At 46.9% G+C, this 18390-nt stretch overlaps 1 protein-coding gene across 3 annotated transcripts in view; it reads right to left on the reverse strand.

Annotated features, from left to right (window-relative positions):
- Positions 1-18390, reverse strand: part of pigh (phosphatidylinositol glycan anchor biosynthesis, class H) — a 93957-nt gene that overhangs the window by 60279 nt on the left and 15288 nt on the right. For 2 of the 3 annotated variants that reach the window (XM_070878821.1, XM_070878824.1), the window contains 3 exons: positions 13617-13700; positions 6148-6267; positions 1430-2693 (listed from right to left, as the gene is read on the reverse strand). In XM_070878821.1, coding sequence (XP_070734922.1) covers positions 6184-6267; positions 13617-13700 — 168 coding nt within the window. In that variant the 3' untranslated portion in view covers positions 1430-2693; positions 6148-6183. Of the gene's footprint in view, positions 1-1429; positions 2694-6147; positions 6268-13616; positions 13701-18390 lie in introns of those variants that run through there. The other variant, XM_070878822.1, reaches the window with a different exon arrangement.

Below are 18390 nucleotides of genomic sequence, written 5' to 3' on the forward strand. Positions count from 1 at the left end.
ATGACTGGTAGTCAAAATAAAGTGGTAACACAAACATGCCCGTGTGGTGTTAATCGCCTGAAACAGACCCATTCAAGCATCATTGCTCAAAAATGGGATTTTGTGGCAGTTACCAAGCAGCACACCACACTCCTAGCAACAGGAAAGGGGAGGGTGTGGGTCAGTGTATGTATTAGGCTGAACAATGGTCTATAGCATTTACTTTCAAATCATAAAGCATTCGAAACCATCTACATGCTCTATTATCCTGCATAAAACATTTCCTAACACAAAAATCAATGGAGCAATGACGTTAAATGCATGATGTGGTAAGTGTAGCAGGCTTTGGAGGAACAGGTGAGTTTAAACCTATGGTTCCCAATGCTCTCTGCCATTGAATATATTTAAGGTGGAGATGGACAGATTTTTGAATGATGAGAGTCATGAGTTATGGAGAGTGAGGAGGGAAGTAGAGTTGAGGCCAGGAGCAGATCAGCCTTGAACCTATTAAATGGTGGAGCAGGCTCAAATGGCCTACTCCTGCTCCTATTTCTTTCGTTCTTATTGGGGTTTTCCTCACCTCGTGCCGAGGTCTGTTGTAGACTAATTGATAGAGGTTGATTCCCATGATTGGTCAACAACTCCATTATCGTCGTATCGTGCGGCTACCGGGATGGTAGAGAGCGGACTAGATGAACCATGATCTTTTTAGTCTAGCAATTCCAATATTCCTGTAACCCATTACAGTCACAGTTTTGCATTTTGCAGCTGGCGCATAAATTCAAATCAATGTTGTTCCATTTCAGGCACCCGCTAACCAGCAAGCACTCACACAGAGCAGCCGCTTCTATCGCCCACACTGACCAGCGCTGAGCAAGACTGAGAACAAGAGGGGAGATTCAGCACCCACAGTGAGCAGTCATGCTCAAAGGAGTGCATGGCTGAGGGCTGCCTTTGAGGGAAGTTCACTGATGGACCTCCCACCACCCCTCTATTGACCAATCCACCAGACGCATATCAACCCCAACCCCGAGACCCATGTATTGACCCGTCGCTCATATAGTATTGACCTCCGACATCCATACCGTGACCCTCTGTCGCCCATATGAGCCACCTGCTATCCATATATGGATCCTTTGCCAGTCATATGATCAATGTTGCCTCTAATTTATGCACATGTGCAGCTGTGCAGTAATCTTCAAGTTCCCACCCAGGCCGCTCACTGGCTGTACACTGTAATTACCGCACATGCGCAGACATTTAAAGGGACTGTGCATTGAAAGAAACAGGCTGCACAGAACATAGTGCAGCTACAGTGAGCAGTGACTGTGGCCCTCACCCCGTTCACCCATTGCGTAATCCCCGCCAATATATTCACCGCCTTCATTGACCGTTTGAGTCGCCTCAGAATCCACTCCACTTCACACTTCCCATCAAAAAGCAGCAACACTTTTGGTTTTAGAATAAACATTTATTAGTGAGTAAGGACGGGGTGATTTGCACAAAATTTAGGTGAGCTGTTTGAGACTGACCAGGTTCTGTGTTTCACTTCAAGAATAAAACCTGAGTGTAACTGATGTCCGGGAATCGGGGAACAAACTGGCTTCAGCGAGTTGGACGATATATCGGAGTAAATAGACTGCTTGGAATCTTGTTTACACACACTCAACTTCTGCTGTCACTTCCAGTGCCTCTCGCATCGTCCAGCCCACTAGCAAAGCCAATATTGCAGAGCACTACAGCCAATGTTCCCTGTCATTTTTAGGGGGCAATGCGGCCCATTCAAAATGCCATGCCTGCACGTTTTTTCTATTTAAAAACTGGCTCACCGGCTGCGTGGGACTTTCAGAGTGCTGCGTCACCGTGAGGCTCAAAGGGAACATTGACTACAGGGTAATGCACTAAGTTTCAGACCGTGGCCTCTCAGCCTCTCAGTACAGCCTGGATGCTTCTTGGTCTCATTGGCCACAAGGTTCAGCAACACCAGCTGAAGTTAGTGAGCCATTAGCTGTTAATCCTCAGTCATGGCCCACTAATGGCAGCACACCAGTGCACATAGAATCAGCCATAAAACTGAGCCCCTCCATTACCTTATAAATTCAGCCCCAGAATTATTACCTGAATGATCGCATGACACTGTTTCGTAGACGAGCAGGGGAGTTCTCCCCGGTGTTTTGGCCAATATTTAGCATTCAACTAACATCACTAAGACAGATTATCTGGTCGTTATCACATTGCTGTTTGTGGGATCTTGCTGTGCGCAAATTGGCTGCCACGTTTCCCACATTAGAACAGTGACTACACTCCAAAAGTATTTCATTGGCTGTAAAGCGCTTTGGGACTGCCTAAGCTTGTGAAAGGTGTGTTTTAAAGGCGAGTTTTTATTACTGCCACTTTGACCTGTTCGTCCAACTGTTCTACATCCAAAGCTTTGTGCTTAATTATGTTGCCCATGTTGAGAATACTCCAATGTCCTTCTTTATGCAGTGTCTCAACAACATAGGTGTAGTTTCAAATAAGCAGTACAGCAATTGATGGTGATCTGATGCTTGCGATCTGGTGGGCCCATCTCCTTGACTAATGCAGGCAGTGCCCGTTTCCTCATAGCCTTGTTACTACAGTTAGTTGCAGAAGAGTCCTTTCGTTAGTTTAGGCACTAATTTTTTTTTTAAAGTGTTCTTTATAAATTTCAGCAGAATGATCCAGGTCTCCGTCTGAAAGAAAAAATCCCACATCATTCTCTTGCAGAAAAGTCTCTCTGGCACAGTGATTACCTTTTAAAGTTGGTGCCATCTGTTAAACTCCAATGCCCTGAAATCCTCACAAAGTCCACGTTTTATTGGCCAATTTTTCTCCCCCCTCCTGAAGATGCTCTGTCTGGGTTAGAGTTCCGTGAGCCAGAGCAGCCCTCAGATATCTCCCCCCAAGTGGCTATCCTTTGTGTGTGAACCTAGACACCAATTCGACTGTAGAAGGCAACCGAATCCAGCCCAATCTTATCCTCATTCGACATCCGTTCTCATGCATTTTCCACCGACAGTAATCCAGAGCAGGAATTTGAGCTTTTTTACCCCCTCCCTCCCTCTAGCAGCTCATTTACTGTCTTAGTTAAAATCAGCTATCACCAGAAACCTTCTGGTCTGTGTCTTGGCGTTACATTGGTCAGTACTTTTCCTCAAAAGGCCATCAGGAAACCAGCCGTAACTCTCCCGCCTCGGAGTCAGAAGGTTGTGGGTTCAAGTTCCACTTGAGCACAAAATCCAGGCTGAAACCCCAGTGCAATGCTGAGGGAGCGCTGCACTGTCGGAGATGCTGCTTTTTGGTTGAGAAATTAAACCGAGGTCCCATCTGCTCTCTCAGGTGGACATCAAAGATCCAACAGCACTATTTTGAATAAGAGCACTGAAGTTCTCCCCGTTTATCCCTTAACCAACAATAAATTATCTGGTCATTATCTCATTGCTGTTTGTGGGAGTTTGCTTGTGTAAATTGGCTGCCGCGTTTCCCACATTACAGGCTCTTGCAGCTCTTCCCTCGTACTGTTGGATAGGATGCACGGCAAAACTAGTCATCTGACAAGCTATCCTTCTCCCACCTCCAGTCTCCCTCAGTCACAATCTTTATTTTTTCTTTCTCTACTTGCATAATAATCCGCACATAATAGAACGCCTCAGAGCACTTACAACGTGAGGAGACGGACACCTGGCAAGAAACAGAGGTCAGTAGAAGCCCGAAGGGGTGATCAAAAAGATGGATTTTGGTAGAGCAATCCGGATTGCACGGTGCAAGGATTGAATAACCAGCCTCCGATAGTGAAGCAGAGGACAAGCAATAGAGGGTGCAGGCTGGGACGTATGACTGGAAAATAGTACTGGGTAGGGTGGGAGGTAAGGCTGTGGGAGGATTTGAAGATGAGAACCTTGCAGACGATTTCTATTTTTCACTGGGGACAAGTAGTATTTTGATGAGGCAAAGTGTGTCGGATGGGGATGGACTACAGACCAAGTGCACGTCATGATGGGCGGAGGGCGGATGCTGCCAAGGAGATTCAAAGCAAATTCTTGAAATAGTTAAGTCGCTGATTGGAACTCCAGCAGCAGAGGGTAGCAATAGCCTTGGAGTTGGTGAAAGAGTTTGGTGTCGGCACACGTGTGAAAGTTGACTCCACGGTGTAACAAAGGGATAGCGCGAGTAGGAGGGGGATCAAGGATGCAGGCTTGGGGCACGCTGGAGGTGACAACATGGGCACGAGAAAAAATGTTTGAGATGCAGTGACTGCACTCAGGCAGGCAGGCATGAGTGGAGGCACAAGAGCATGATGCTACAGAGATGGGCCTCAGAAGTGAGGCAGTGGAGGGAAATTTGAATGGGTCGACAATGTTGGAGGCAGTAGTGAGGTTGAGAAAGGTTGGAGAGAACCCAGTGGTAATTTGAGCTGGGCTACCTCAGTGGTGCATCTGGTTGGAAGCCATATTGCAGAGACTTGAGCGGGAAGTGATGAGAGAGCAGAGTGTATGTGGAGAGAAAGTAGGTTGGAGAGAGAGACAATAGAGGAATTGGGTGTGCTTTGTAGAAAAGGGGGTGGTGACAGAAGTTTTGAAAGGGGCGGGGCAACGCGAGGGAATAGGGAGAGGTTAGCGATACTGGCAAGAATTGAGTCAAGAAGGGTAGTTTGAGTATGGAAGAGTTGGGTCAGAAGGGGATCAGGAGAGCAGTTGGTGGGTTTAATGGAGGAGATGATTTTGAGGGGGAAGGTAGCTACCGAATATAGGACGGAGGCCAAGCTTGGATCAGGCCTGGGAGCTGAGAGGGCAGGAGGAAAGTATCAGACAGAAACGATGACGCAGATAGCCTGCATTTTAAACCAAAGAAGCCGCGAGTTCCTCACATTTAGTATCAGAGAGCTTTGTGGTGAAGAAGAGGAATTTATACAATTGTGTGATCATTACATATCACAATCATTTTAAGAACATAAGAACATAATTATTAGCAGGAGTAGGCCATATGGTCCCTCAAGCCTGCTCCGCCATTCAATAAGATCATGGCTGATCTTCGACCTCAACTCCATTTTCTCGCCCGATCTCCTCATCCCTTGATTCCCCTAGAGTCCAAAAATCTACCTAGCTCAACTTTAAATATACTCAACTATTGAGCATCCACAGCCCTCTGGGGTAGAGAACTCCAAAGATTCACAATTCTCAGTGAAGAAATTTCTCATTTCAGTCCTAAATGGCTGACCCTTATCCTGAGACGGACCCCTGGTTCTAGACTCTCCAGCCAGGGGAAACAACCTCTCGGCATCTAGCCTGTCAATCCCCCTCAGAATCTTACATGTTTCAATGAGATCAAATCTCATTCTTTTCTATTCCTTTTAATAATTGAATATAACATCGTTCATAATGTTCCTCCTCCATATCTTCAGCGGGTTGAAAGCAAGACTTGGTGAACCATCTCCAACTTATTCTTCGCCATTAGCTGGACATTGAGGAAGCAGTTTGTTCCTCCAGTCTACAATCTATGGGCCTTTAACACTCAAGCCTGGTGTCATTACTTCTTGATTTAACTCACTTTGCTTACTGCTTTTCAACCTTTGGTTGACTCCTGCACGGCAATCCATTGGCCTTTCACCTAGACTCCTTGAAAGACCCTAACTTCCATGCCAATTGGTGCAGGTTACCCATGAAGAGTGATGTGTGTTTTATCAGGTTTGTCGAGCGAGGTAAATTATCCCATGCAATCATTTCACTCCAGTGCTGAGGGAGTGCTGCACTGCTGGGAGGTGCTGTCTTTCTGATGAGATGTTAAACCGAGGCCCTGTCTACTCTCTCCGGTGGATGTAAAAGATCCCCTGGCACTTTTTCGAAGAAGAGCAGAGGAGATCTCCCTGGTGTCGGGAACAATATTTAGCCCTCAATCAACTAACAAAAAAACAGATTATCTGGTCGTTATCACATTGCTTTTTGTGGGAGCTTGCTGTGCGTAAATTGGCTGCTGCAGTTCCCACATTACAACAGTGACTACACTTCAAAAGTACTTCATTGGCTGTAAAATGCTTCAAGACGTCCGGTGGTCGTGAAAGGCGCTATATAAATCCAAGTCTTTCTTTCAATGTAGTCTGTTCCCAAGTGTCAACTGACAACAGTACAGGAGAGAATGGGTGCACATTACCTGAAAGAATGAGGCTGCTACTCGACTGAAACTAGTTCACTGTTCAGCCCGCGTCTGCTGTAGGATTTCATGGCAGCTTCTGTACACCTGGGATAAACAGTCCAGACGTGGTTTGGCACTCTTGAAGTAGAAAGGAGAGTCATTTAAAAAAAACATGCAATTTCCTTCCCCTCCCCAAACCCCTCTTTGTGGCTGTTAGCTGCACTTATCGAACGCAGATTGGAAAACTGCAAATGTAACGCTCCTATTTAAAAAAAGGAGGCAGACAAAAAGCAGGAACCGATAGACCAGTTAGCCTAACATCTGTGGTTGGGAAAATAGCGGAGTCCAATATTAAAGAAGCAGTAGCAGGATATTTGGATAAGCAAAATTCGGTCAGGCAGAGTCAGCATGGATTTATGAAGGGGAAGTCATGTTTGAAAAATTTGCTGGAATTCTTTGAGGATGTAATGAACAGGGTGGATAAAGGGGAACCAGTGGATGTGGTGTATTTGGACTTCCAGAAGGCATTTGACAAGGTGCTCCATAAAAGATTACTGCACAAGATAAAAGTTCACGGGGTTGGGGGTAATATATTAGCATGGATAGAGGATTGGCTAACCAACAGAGAACAGAGAGCCAGCATAAATGGTTCATTCTCTGGTTAGCAACCAGTAACTAGTGGGATGCCTCAGGGATCAGTGCTGGGACCCTAACTATTTACAATTTATATTGGAAGAAGGGACTGAGTGCAGTGTAGTTAAGTTTGCTGAAGATCCAAAGATGGGAGGAAAAGCAATGTGTGAGGAGGACATAAAAAATCTGCAAAAGGACATAGACAGGCTAAGTGAGTGGGCAAAAATTTGGCAGATGGAGTATAATGTTGGAAAGTGTGAGGTCATGCACATTGGCAGAAAAAAAATCAAAGATCAAGTTATTATTTAAATGGAGAAAGATTGCAAAGTGACGCAGTACAGCGGGACCTGGGTGTACTTGTGCATGACACGCAAAAGGATAGTATGCAGGTACAGCAAGTGATCAGGAAGGCCGATGGTATCTTGGCCTTTATTGCAAAGAGAATAGAGTATAAAAGCAGGGAAGTCTTGCTACAGCTATATAAGGTATTGGTGAGGCCACACCTGGAATACTGCGTGCAGTTTTGGTTTTCATATTTACGAAAAGATATACTTGCTTTGGGGGCAGTTCAGAGAAGGTTCGCTAGATTGATTCCGGGGATGAGGGGGTTGACTTATGAGGAAAGGTTGTTTAGGTTGGACCTCTACTCATTGAATTCAGGAGAATGAGAGGTGATCTTATCAAAACGTATAAGATTATGAGGGGGCTTGGCAAGGTGGATGCAGAGAGGATGTTTCTACTGACGGGGAGACTAGAACTAGAGGGCATAATCTTAGAATAAGGGGCAGCCCATTTAAAACTGAGATGAGGAGAAATTTCTTCTCTGAGGGTTGTAAATCTGTGGAATTCGCTGCCTCAGAGAGCTGTGGAAACTGGGACATTGAATAAATTTAAGACAGAAATAGACAGTTTCTTAAACGATAAGGGGATAAGGGGTTATAGGGAGTGGGTGGGGAAGTGGAGCTGAGTCCATGATCTGATCAGCCATGGTCTTACTGAATGGCAGAGCAGGCTCGAGGGGCTGTATGGCCTACTCCTGTTCCTATTTCTTATATTCTTACGAGAGGGAGTCACATTGCCTTCCCGTCCCTCAGGCAAATGTTTTCCTCCTTGTTCAACATGGTTTCAGCTTTGCTGGCACATGCCAGTCAGCTATCAGCCAATCACCTCCTTACACAACTTGCAAGTCCTTCCCTGTCAAAACTAATCTTTTACTAAGCTGACAGATGTGTACAGTTGTGGTACTCAGAATTCAGACTGTAGGTCATCATAGTCCATTTCCCATTGGCTACAGCCCTTCGCCAACACGTGTATTACCCAACATCCATCCACAGTATGTCAGCACGATGCTGGAACCGGTAAAGTGTCTTAAAAAGACAAGCTTGAAGGCTCTGTGCCTCAATGCGAGGAGTATTCGGAATAAGGTGGACGAATTAACTGCGCAGATAGCAGTTAATGGATATGATGTAATTGGCATCACAGAGACATGGCTCCAGGGTGACCAAGGCTGGGAACTCAACATCCAGGGGTATTCAACATTTAGGAAAGATAGACAGAAAGGAAAAGGAGGCGGGGTGGCGTTGCTGGTTAAAAGAGGAAATTAATGCAATAGTAAGGACGTACATTGGCTTGGATGATGTGGAATCGGTATGGCTGGAGCTACGGAATACCAAAGGGCAGAAAACGCTAGTGGGAGTTGTGTACAGACCACCAAAGAGTAGTAGTGAGGTTGGCGACAGCATCAAACAAGACATAAGGGATGTGTGCAATAAAGGTACAGCAGTTATCATGGGCGACTTTAATTTACATATAGATTGGGCTAACCAAACTGGTAGCAATGCGGTGGAGGAGGATTTCCTGGAGTGTATTAGGGATGGTTTTCTTGACCAATATGTCGAGGAACCAACCAGAGAGCTGGCCATCCTAGACTGGGTGATGTGTAATGAGAAGGAACTAATTAGCAATCTTGTTGTGCGAGGCCCCTTGGGGAAGAGTGACCATAATATGGTAGAATTCTTTATTAAGATGGAGAGTGACACAGTTAATTCAGAAACTAAGGTCCTGAACTTAAGGAAAGCTAACTTCGACGGCATGAGGCGTGAATTGGCTAAAATAGATTGGCAAAGGATACTTAAAGGGTTGACGGTAGATAGGCAATGGCAAACATTTATAAATCACATGGATGAACTTCAACAAGTGTATATCCCTGTTTGGAGTAAAAACAAAACCGGGAAGGTGGCTCAACCGTGGCTAACGAGGGAAATTAAGGATAATGTTAGATCCAAGGAAGAGGCATATAAATTGGCCACTCAAACCTGAGGTCTGGGAGAAATTTTATAATTCAGCAGAGGAGGGTTTAATTAGGAGGGGGAAAATAGAGTACGAGAGGAAGCTTGCCAGGAAAATAAAAACCGACTGCAAAAGCTTCTATAGATATGGGAAGAGAAAAAGATTAGTGAAGACCAACATAGGTCCCTTGCAGTTGGACTCAGGTGAAATTATAATGGGGAACAAAGAAATGGCAGACCAATTGAACAAATACTTTGGTTCTGTCTTCACGAAGGAAGACACAAATAACCTTCTAGAGGTACTAGGGGACCGAGGGTCTAGCGAGAAGGAGGAACTGAAGGATATCCTTATTAGGTAGGAAATTGTGTTGGGCAAATTGATGGGATTGAAGGCTGATAAATCCCTGGGGCCTGATTGTCTGCATTCCAGAGTATTTCAGGAAGTGGCCCTCGAAATAGTGGATGCATCGGTGATCATTTTCATACAGTATATCGACTCTGGAGCAGTTCCTATGGACTGGAGGATAGCTAATGTAACACCACTTTTTAAAAAAGGAGGGAGAGAGAAAACAGGTAATTATAGACCAGCTAGCCTGACATCAGTAGTGGGGAAAATGTTGGAATCAATTATTAAGGATGAAATAGCAGCGCATTTGCAGAGCAGTGACAGGATTGGTCCAAGTCAGCATGGATTTATGAAAGGGAAATCATGCTTGACAAATCTTCTGGAATTTTTTGAGGATGTAACGAGTAGAGTGGACAAGGGAGAACCAGTGGATGTGGTGTATTTGGACTTACAAAAGGCCTTTGACAAGTTCCCACATAAGAGATTGGTGTGCAAAATCAAAGCACATGGTATGGGGGTAATGTACTGGCGTGGATAGAGAATTGGTTGGCAAACAGGAAGCAGAGAGTCGGGATAAATGGGTCCTTTTCGGAAAGGGAGGCAGTGACTAGTGGAGTGCCGCAGGGATCAGTGCTGTGACCCCAGATTTTTCCAATATATATTAATGATTTGGATGAAGGAATTGAGTGTAATATCTCCAGGTTTGCAGATGACACTAAACTGGGTGGCGGTGTGAGCTGTGAGGAGGATGCTAAGAGGCTGCAGGGTGATTTGGACAGGTTCGGTGAGTGGGCAAATGCATGGCAGATGCAGTATCATGTGGATAAATGTGAGGTTATCCACTTTGGTGGCAAAAACACGAAGGCAGAATATTATCTGAATGGCAGCAGATTAGGAAAAGGGGAGGTGCAACGAGACCTGGGTGTCATGGTTCATCAGTCATTGAAAGTTGGCATGCAGGTGCAGCAGGCGGTGAAGGCGGCAAATGGCATGTTGGCCTTCATAGCTAGGGAATTTGAGTATAGGAGCAGGGAGGTCTTACTGCAATTGCACAGGGCCTTGGTGAGGCCTCACCTGGAATATTGTGTTCAGTTTTGGTCTCCTAATTTGAGGAAGGACGTTCTTGCTATAGAGGAGTGCAGCGAAGGTTCACCAGACTGATTCCAGGGATGGCTGGACTGACACATGAGGAGAGACTGGGTCAACTGAGCCTTTATACACTGGAGTTTAGAAGGATGAGACGGGATCTCATAGAAACGTATAAGATCCTGACGGGACGGGACAGGTTAGATGTGGGAAGAATGTTCCCGATGTTGGGGAAGTCCAGAACTAGGGGACACAGTCTTAGGGTAAGGGATAGGCCATTTAGGATTGAGATGAGGAGAAACTTCTTCACGCAGAGAGTTGTTAACCTGTGGAATTCCCTGCCACAGAGAGTTGTTGATGCCAGTGCATTGGATATATTCAAGAGGGAGTTAGATATGGCCCTTACGGCTAAAGGGATCAAAGGAGAAAGCAGGAAAGGGGTACTGAGGTGAATGATCAGCCATGATCTTATTGAATGGTGGTGCAGGCTCGAAGGGCCGAATGGCCTACTCCTGCACCTACTTTCTATGGTATATAGCGAGTGTGTGAGAGGGAGAAAGAGAGACAGAGAGAGAGATCATAAGGCCATAGTGAAGAGTGTTTATCAGTCTAGACCACAGAAAAAGAGAGCAACAATTGGAGAAAAAAGAAAGATTGCCACTTTGGCTACACAGAGAGAATGAGAGAGAGGCAAAAAGGGAGTGAATGATGAAAGAAAGATCAACAATCAAGCCACACAGAGAAAGATCAACTCGGCCACATTGAGCGAGATTTTAAAAAAATCTCCAATTAGGCGAGAAAGAGAGACAGAGAGCTAAAGAGGGAGAGAGAGCTAGATAGAGAGGTAGAGAGTGAGTGACAGAGATAGACAGAGAGAGGCAGAGCGAAATAGACAGAGAGAAAGAGAAAAAGGAAGTGCTAGACAGAGCGAGCGAGGTGGACAGAGAGCGGGCGAGGTGGACAGAGAGAGAGAGAGAGAGAAAGAAAGTGAGGAGAGAAAGCGACGACAGAGAGAGGGAAGGATTGTGCAAGTATACCAACATATATGCCAACTTTGAACAATAGCAAAACCTGACCAACAACATAATCTGGCCCACTTTTTCCCACACAATTTCAAGCTGGAATTCTTCGATTCCCTTCCCCCACCATTCACGCTGGGCCTCACGTCCCACCTATATTAGTAAATCACGGTGGTCTTCCTCAGTAATGAAGAAAAGCATCAAAAATGTAACGTCAGCTCCACCAATCCACCACCTGATGTGGTACTGAGCCACAGAGACTGCACAATCCCAGGTTTGACCCTCTGTCTGTACCGACTGTATCTCAGCTGGGCTGGGCTCATCTATGGTGTTCCACGCTTCTGAGTCAGAAGGTTGTGGGTTCAAGTATCACTCCAGGGGCTTGCGCACAGAATCTAGGCTGACACTGAAGGAGCACTGCACTGTCGGAGGTGCTGACTTTCAGATGAAACATTAAATCAAGGCCCCGTATGCTCTCTCAGGTGGACGTAAAAGATCACATGGCACTGAGAGCGGGGAAGTTATCCCCGGTGTGCTGGCCAAACTTATCCCTCAACCAACTAAAGCAGGTGATCTGGTCATTATCACATTACTGATTGTGGGAGCTTGCTGTGCACAAATTGGCTGCCGCGTTTCTTACATGGCAACAGTGCCTACTCGTCAAAAGTACTTCAATGGCTGAAACCACTTCTTTGGATGTGCTGAGGTCGTGAAAGGCGCTATATAAATGCAAGTCTTTCTTTGAATAGTCTGCCGACTTTCATCTTCAAGGCATGGAGGTAAAGAATGACCCACTCGGCAGTTCAGTGGCCACAACTAGGGTTGCAAGCGGTTTAAGTGCGCCAGGACAGGATGGAGGAGGAGCAAAACCCACCTGAGTTTGCCATTCTTGATTGGCAACCAGCAAACTCCCCGCCCCCCCCCCTTGCTGGGCAAGGCCAAGGCCAGCTTAGCTGCAATGCCTTGCACAGTTCAGCAACCCACCTGTTGGAGTGGATTTTCGGACATAGCAAAGCTGGATGGGGTAAGCCACCACTAAATGAACTTTGTACCAAGAAGCCTATCTGCTGTCCCTGATATGAACTCTGCAGCAACAAGTGACTCCTGACCAGGTGCAGGCCAATGTTTCATAGAAAGCTTTGCAACAGAATAACTAACCACAAAAGAAGATACAGAGGAAGGGCCCCCAAACTCACGCCATACTATCAGGTTTCACTAGGACTAAAAAGTTGTATGTAAATGAATTGCGTTGCCATATGGATTGATTGGTTGGTTGTATGTAAATGAATTTAAATGATTGTATTCCGCCCCCTATAAACTGCTTATAACCCCGTGGCACAAGGCACTCGGGGAGAAGGTGATTCGCAGGTCGCGGGATCTCAACTCTTCTCCCAGAGCTCCGTTAGCAATAAAGTTGTCTCTCTTACTTTACTAGAGTCTATGTGAATTTATTTTCATTAACACCACCCAAGCTCACTCGCTTGGTTTACACACAGATTATGCACTTGAGTGACGACATCTCCTCGCGGAACTGCACCCCAACAAGAGTGAGGAGGGACGATATGCACAGGTTTGTAGAGCTGTTGAAACCAAATTTTAACTTGATTTATTTAGCGCCACAAAGTTTAATTTGTTTATTTGTCAGTTTAGTGCCCCTTTAATAAGGGGGCGCTTGTATTAATGTTCAACTAAAATAGTTGTCGAGCTGTTGAGTTGGGAGTGGCTCAGCCAGTTACATAATGTTCACAAGACTCAATAAAACCCTAGCCAGTTGGGTTCGGGGGATCCACGATGAGGCAGGTGGTTGTGAGCCTGGTGGATGAACTGATAATGTGTAGTGTGATTGTTAAACCTTTGCTAATAAACCAACTAGTTCTTAATAGCAATGTGTTGCTATGAATTCTTAAGCAAAGAATCCATGAAGCAAATACATCAGAGGACGGGAAAATATCCCACAGACAAATCAGCACAGAAGAGTTTGACTTGAATTTGTTACAATTCCCAGTACTGTAGATGATGGTGTGGTGGGATGGGGGTCGGGGGGAGTGGGGAAGGGGGTAGGGAGGGTTCAACAGTCACACTCATTCACAACCATTTGATCTTAATTTGCTTCACCTGGAACACTGGGACCACCTCCGACACTCCTCTGGGGTTTCCTGGGTCAATCAGAAGTATACACAGATAGTAGATAATCCTCTGCTGCAAAAGGAGAAACAAAAGGGGATGAAATTCCACACCACTGAAAAACAGGCGCAGGCATTCGAGGTGCGCAGGCACAGCACGTCAACCCATGCTGATAATGATTGCAGTGCACAGCCTAGCACTAAACGCGCTGCTGAGGGGTGAAGCTACCGAGGTTCGAGCAAAGCTAGCTTTACTTAAAGATGGGTTGCACCTCTTAAAGGCAGTCTGCACCTCTTAAAGGCGGGTTGTCTTCTGCTAATCAAAAATGGTAAAAGTGCTTCAGCGCTAACCCAAATAGCTCAACAGGCCACCAAAAGGGCAGCAAGCGTCTCGGACGCAGCACTCGAGATTTGGGCGTGAAGTGAACACTCGAAGAGAGGTCCTCTACCCACAGGAGACCAGGAAGCCCTCCAGAAAGAAGGATCTGGGACCTGATTCCCGAGCCAGTCACTGCCAGCAGTATCACCCCCAGGACCTGGCTCCAGTGCCCAAAATTCATTTCATGAACTCAGATGAGTTGTCAAAGTCAGTGAATGCATCTTCAAAAGCTGTATCCTACCAATTGCACCACTAGCCTCACACACTGTTAAATCCACAACCCACCCCACCCACCCATCAATCACTCACCTACTAACAACCTCTACCAAACACGAGGCACACCTCACATTCCTAGCGTCACCTCACTCCCTTGGAGGAGACTGTGCTGGCCATTCTTGGCAGGGGAAAGGCTGAGGCCTTGGCCAGTGGTGGGGCTGAAAGGATATACGATCCCGGTCTCCTCATATGTTATCCTCCTTCTCACATCCCAATTACCCCTCATCCCACAATCTCTTCTGATTTATAATCTGCCCATGGTGTAAGTATGCGCCTCTTTCTTTACCCGATCCCCCCGCACCACAACCCTACCGTTGTGTCTTCCTGATTTCAGACACCCAAGAAATCCAGATTTCCCAGCCAGTATTTGACCAAGAAGAGGGAGAGGAGAGTGAAGAAGAAACACCGTCACTTGATTTGACACTCTGCAAGGCCATCTGCTGTCTCCCCTGCTGAAAGTCAGCAGCCTTCCACCAGCCATGCTGCAGCCACTGGGGTAGCACTACATGACATGACTAGGATAGGCAAAGGCACACACAAGACATCACTAAGGGAATGCACAAGGGTGATTAGTTGATTTTTGGATGTAATATTGGATGCATATATGGATAAAGTTGGATTGGAAAGCTTGCTTTGTGGTGGGTTTTATTTCAGCATTGTGGCCAAGAAGACACTGTGATGGTCAGTAACACAGGGAAGGTAAGGTGTGGGACTAAGGTTGAAAGGGGAATTGGTGTTCACTGGTACCACAAGCAGATGATTCCATCCCGGATATCCTGGCCAGGAAGGGGCTGTCTGGGTTGCTCTTCCTTCCTTCCTCTGTGAGCAGCTTGTCCCCTTTGCTGCCTCTGCTCCAGCTCCGTGTCCTGCTGCAGCCCAACTAGAGCCCCCAGGGCTGGGAGCAAGTGGTGTTCGGAGGCCTTCCTTTTAAGAGCCGAAGCCTTGCAAGCGTCCAGCACGACTCCCTTCACACTTTAGTCACTTTTTAAATGTATTACACCAAGCCAGTACTCCAGTAAAATGTATCAAAACCAGTATAAAAGCAAAATCTAAACTTACCAGAAAGTGCCATGTCCCTTTAAGAAGCGCTGGTAGCGAGTCCGTCGTACAGCTGCACGCATGTTCTGCTATGCGTGATTTGGTGAGGGCGTCAAAAGGAGCGGCGACGTCCAAAATACCAGATAGTGCGTCAGTTCAGCGTGATTGGTGTCACGATCTGACTAATTTCCATACCTGGAGCGAGCACAAGCAACGCCAGCGTTGCTGACCTGCCCAAAATGGTGGCCACCGCATTCCGCGCCGGAAGTGCGCGGAAGTCATTTTTTCATCCAAACCGGCCTCATCAGCCAGTGCAAACGGGCTCAGTTACATGGCCAAAGGATCTTATACAATAGGCTTTGACACTTCATACCCATTTTTTCTCAGCCTCTCTCTAACCCAATGACCTTTGTTTTATTTATTTCATCCTTGGGATATGGGCGTTGCTGTCAAGGCCAGCATTTATTGCCCAGTTGCCCCTGAGAAAGTGGTGGTGAGCCGCCTTCTTGAACCACTGTCTTCCATGTGGTGTATGCTGATAACACCCAGCTCTAACTCACTACCACTTCTCTCAACCCCCTCCTTGGTCTCTAAATTGTCAGACTGCTTGTCAGACATCCAGTTCTGGATGAGCAGACATTTTCTCCAATTGAATATTGGGAAGACCGAAGCCATTGTTTTCGATCCCTGCCACAAACTCCCTTACCCAGCCACTGACTCCATCCCTTGCCCCAACCTCAGTCTGAGGCAGAACCAGACTGCTTGCAACCTTGGTGTCATATTTGACCCAGAATTGAGCTCTCGACCACATATCCGCAGCACAACTAAGACCACCTATTTCCATCTCCGTAACATCGCCTGTCTCCACCCTTGCCTCAGCACATCCGCTGCTGAAGCCCTCATCCGTGACTTTGCTACCTCTAGACTTGACTATTCCAACGCACTCCTGGTTGGCTTCCCACATTCTATCCGACGTAAACTAGAGGTGATCCAAAACTCGGCTGCTCGTGTCCCAACTCGCACCAAGTCACGCTCACCCTGTGCTCACTGATCTACATTGGCTCCCGATTGAGCAATGCCTCAATTTAAAAATTCTCATCCTTGTTTTCAAATCCCTCCATGACCTCACCCCTCCCTATCTCTATAATCTCCTCCAGCCTCCCCCCCCCCCCCCACCCCAAGATGTCTGTGCTCCTCTAATTCTGCCCTCCCGAGCATCCCTGATTATAATCGCCCAACCATTGGTGGCCGTGCCTTCTGTTGCCTAAGCCCCAAGCTCTGGAACTCCCTCCCTAAACCTCTCCGCCTCTCTACCCTCCTTCAAGACTCTCCTTAAAACCTACCTCTTTGATCAAGCTTCTGGTCACCTACCCTAATTTCTACTTTTTCAGCTCTGTGTCAAATTTTTATCGCATAACACTCTTGTGAAGCGCCTTGGGATGTTTCACTACGTTAAAGGCGCTATATAAATACAAATTATTCTTGTTGTGAAGAAGATACTCCCACAGTTGTTGCAGTTGCACCCATCCAGGCAATGAAGAGCATTCCATCATACTCCTGACTTATGAGTCATCGGTACAGGAGAGGCTTTGGGGAATCAGGAACAATGCGCCCCATAAGCTGCAGTGCCTCCTGCACGGGCTGCCACCCCGTCTCCAGTATCTACAATGGAAAAGCCAACGAGTGGCCTGCGTGGGACCTTGCAGATGGCATGGCTGCGCAGCGTAGCGCGAGCAGTGATCAGGAGGTGAGCCACTTGCCACACAATACCCAGCCTCTGACACGCTCTAGCAGCCATGCTATCTATGTGGCTGGTCCAGCCGAGTTTCTGCTCAATAGTGATCCGGGGATGGATATGCCATTGAATGTCAAGGAGACGTGGTTAGACTCTCCCATGTTAGAGATGGTCATTGCCTGGCACGAACATTGCATGCCACTTATCAGCCCAGGTCTGGATGTTGTCCAGGTCCTGCTGCATGCGGGCACAGGCTGCTTCATTATCTGAGGAATTGTGAACGGAACTGAACACTGTATAACTATCAGCGAACATCCCCACTTCTGACCTTATGATGGAAGGAAATTCTTTGATGAAGCAGCTGAAATGGTTGGGCCCAGGACACTGCCCTGAGGAACTCCTGCAGCGATGTCCCAGGGCTGAGATGATTGGCCCCGAACAACCACAAACATCTTCCTTTATGCCGAGTATGACCCCATCCAGTGGAGAGTACATGTACATTGTTTTGAATGGCCCGCACAGCACCTTAAAGGACTGCTCCATTTGGTTCAGTTCCATTCGTAACTCCTCAGATAATGAGGCAGTCCATGCCCGCATACAGCAAGACCTGGACGACATTCAGGCTTGGGCTGAGAAGTGGCAAGTAATATTCGTGCCACACAAGTGCCAGGCAATGACTATCTCCAACAAGCGAGAATCAAACTACCGCCTCTTGACATTCAACAGCATTACCATCGCTGAATCCCCCACCATCAGCATCCTGGGGGTCACCACTGACCAGAACCTTAACTGGACCAGCCACATAAATACTGTGGCTATAAGAGCAGGTCACAAGCTGGGTATTCTGCGGCAAGTGTTTCACCTCCGGACTCCCCAAAGCCTTTCCACAAGACAAGTCAGGAGTGTGATGGAATACTCTTCGCTTGCCTGGATGAGTGCAGCTCCAACAACACTCAAGAAGCTCGAAGGCATCCAAGCAAACCAGCCCGCTTGATTGGCACCCCATCCATCACCTTCAACATTCACTCCTTCCACCACCAGCGCACTATGACTACAAGATGCACTGCAGCAACTCACTAAGGTTTCTTCGGCAGCATCTTCCAAACCCGCGACCTCTACCACCTAGAAGGTCAAGGGCAGCAGGCACATGGGAACACTATCACCTCCACGTTCCCCTCCAAGAACCATACCATCCTGACTTGGAAATATATCGGCATTCCTTTGTCGTCGCTGGGTCAAAATCCTGGAACTCCCCCCCACCCCAACAGTACTGCGGGAGAACCTTCACCACAAGGACTGCAGCAATTCAAGAAGGCAGCTCACCACCACCTTCTTGAG

The sequence above is a fragment of the Pristiophorus japonicus genome, chromosome 4 (assembly GCF_044704955.1).
Source record: "Pristiophorus japonicus isolate sPriJap1 chromosome 4, sPriJap1.hap1, whole genome shotgun sequence".
NCBI classification, from domain to species: Eukaryota; Metazoa; Chordata; class Chondrichthyes; family Pristiophoridae; genus Pristiophorus; species Pristiophorus japonicus.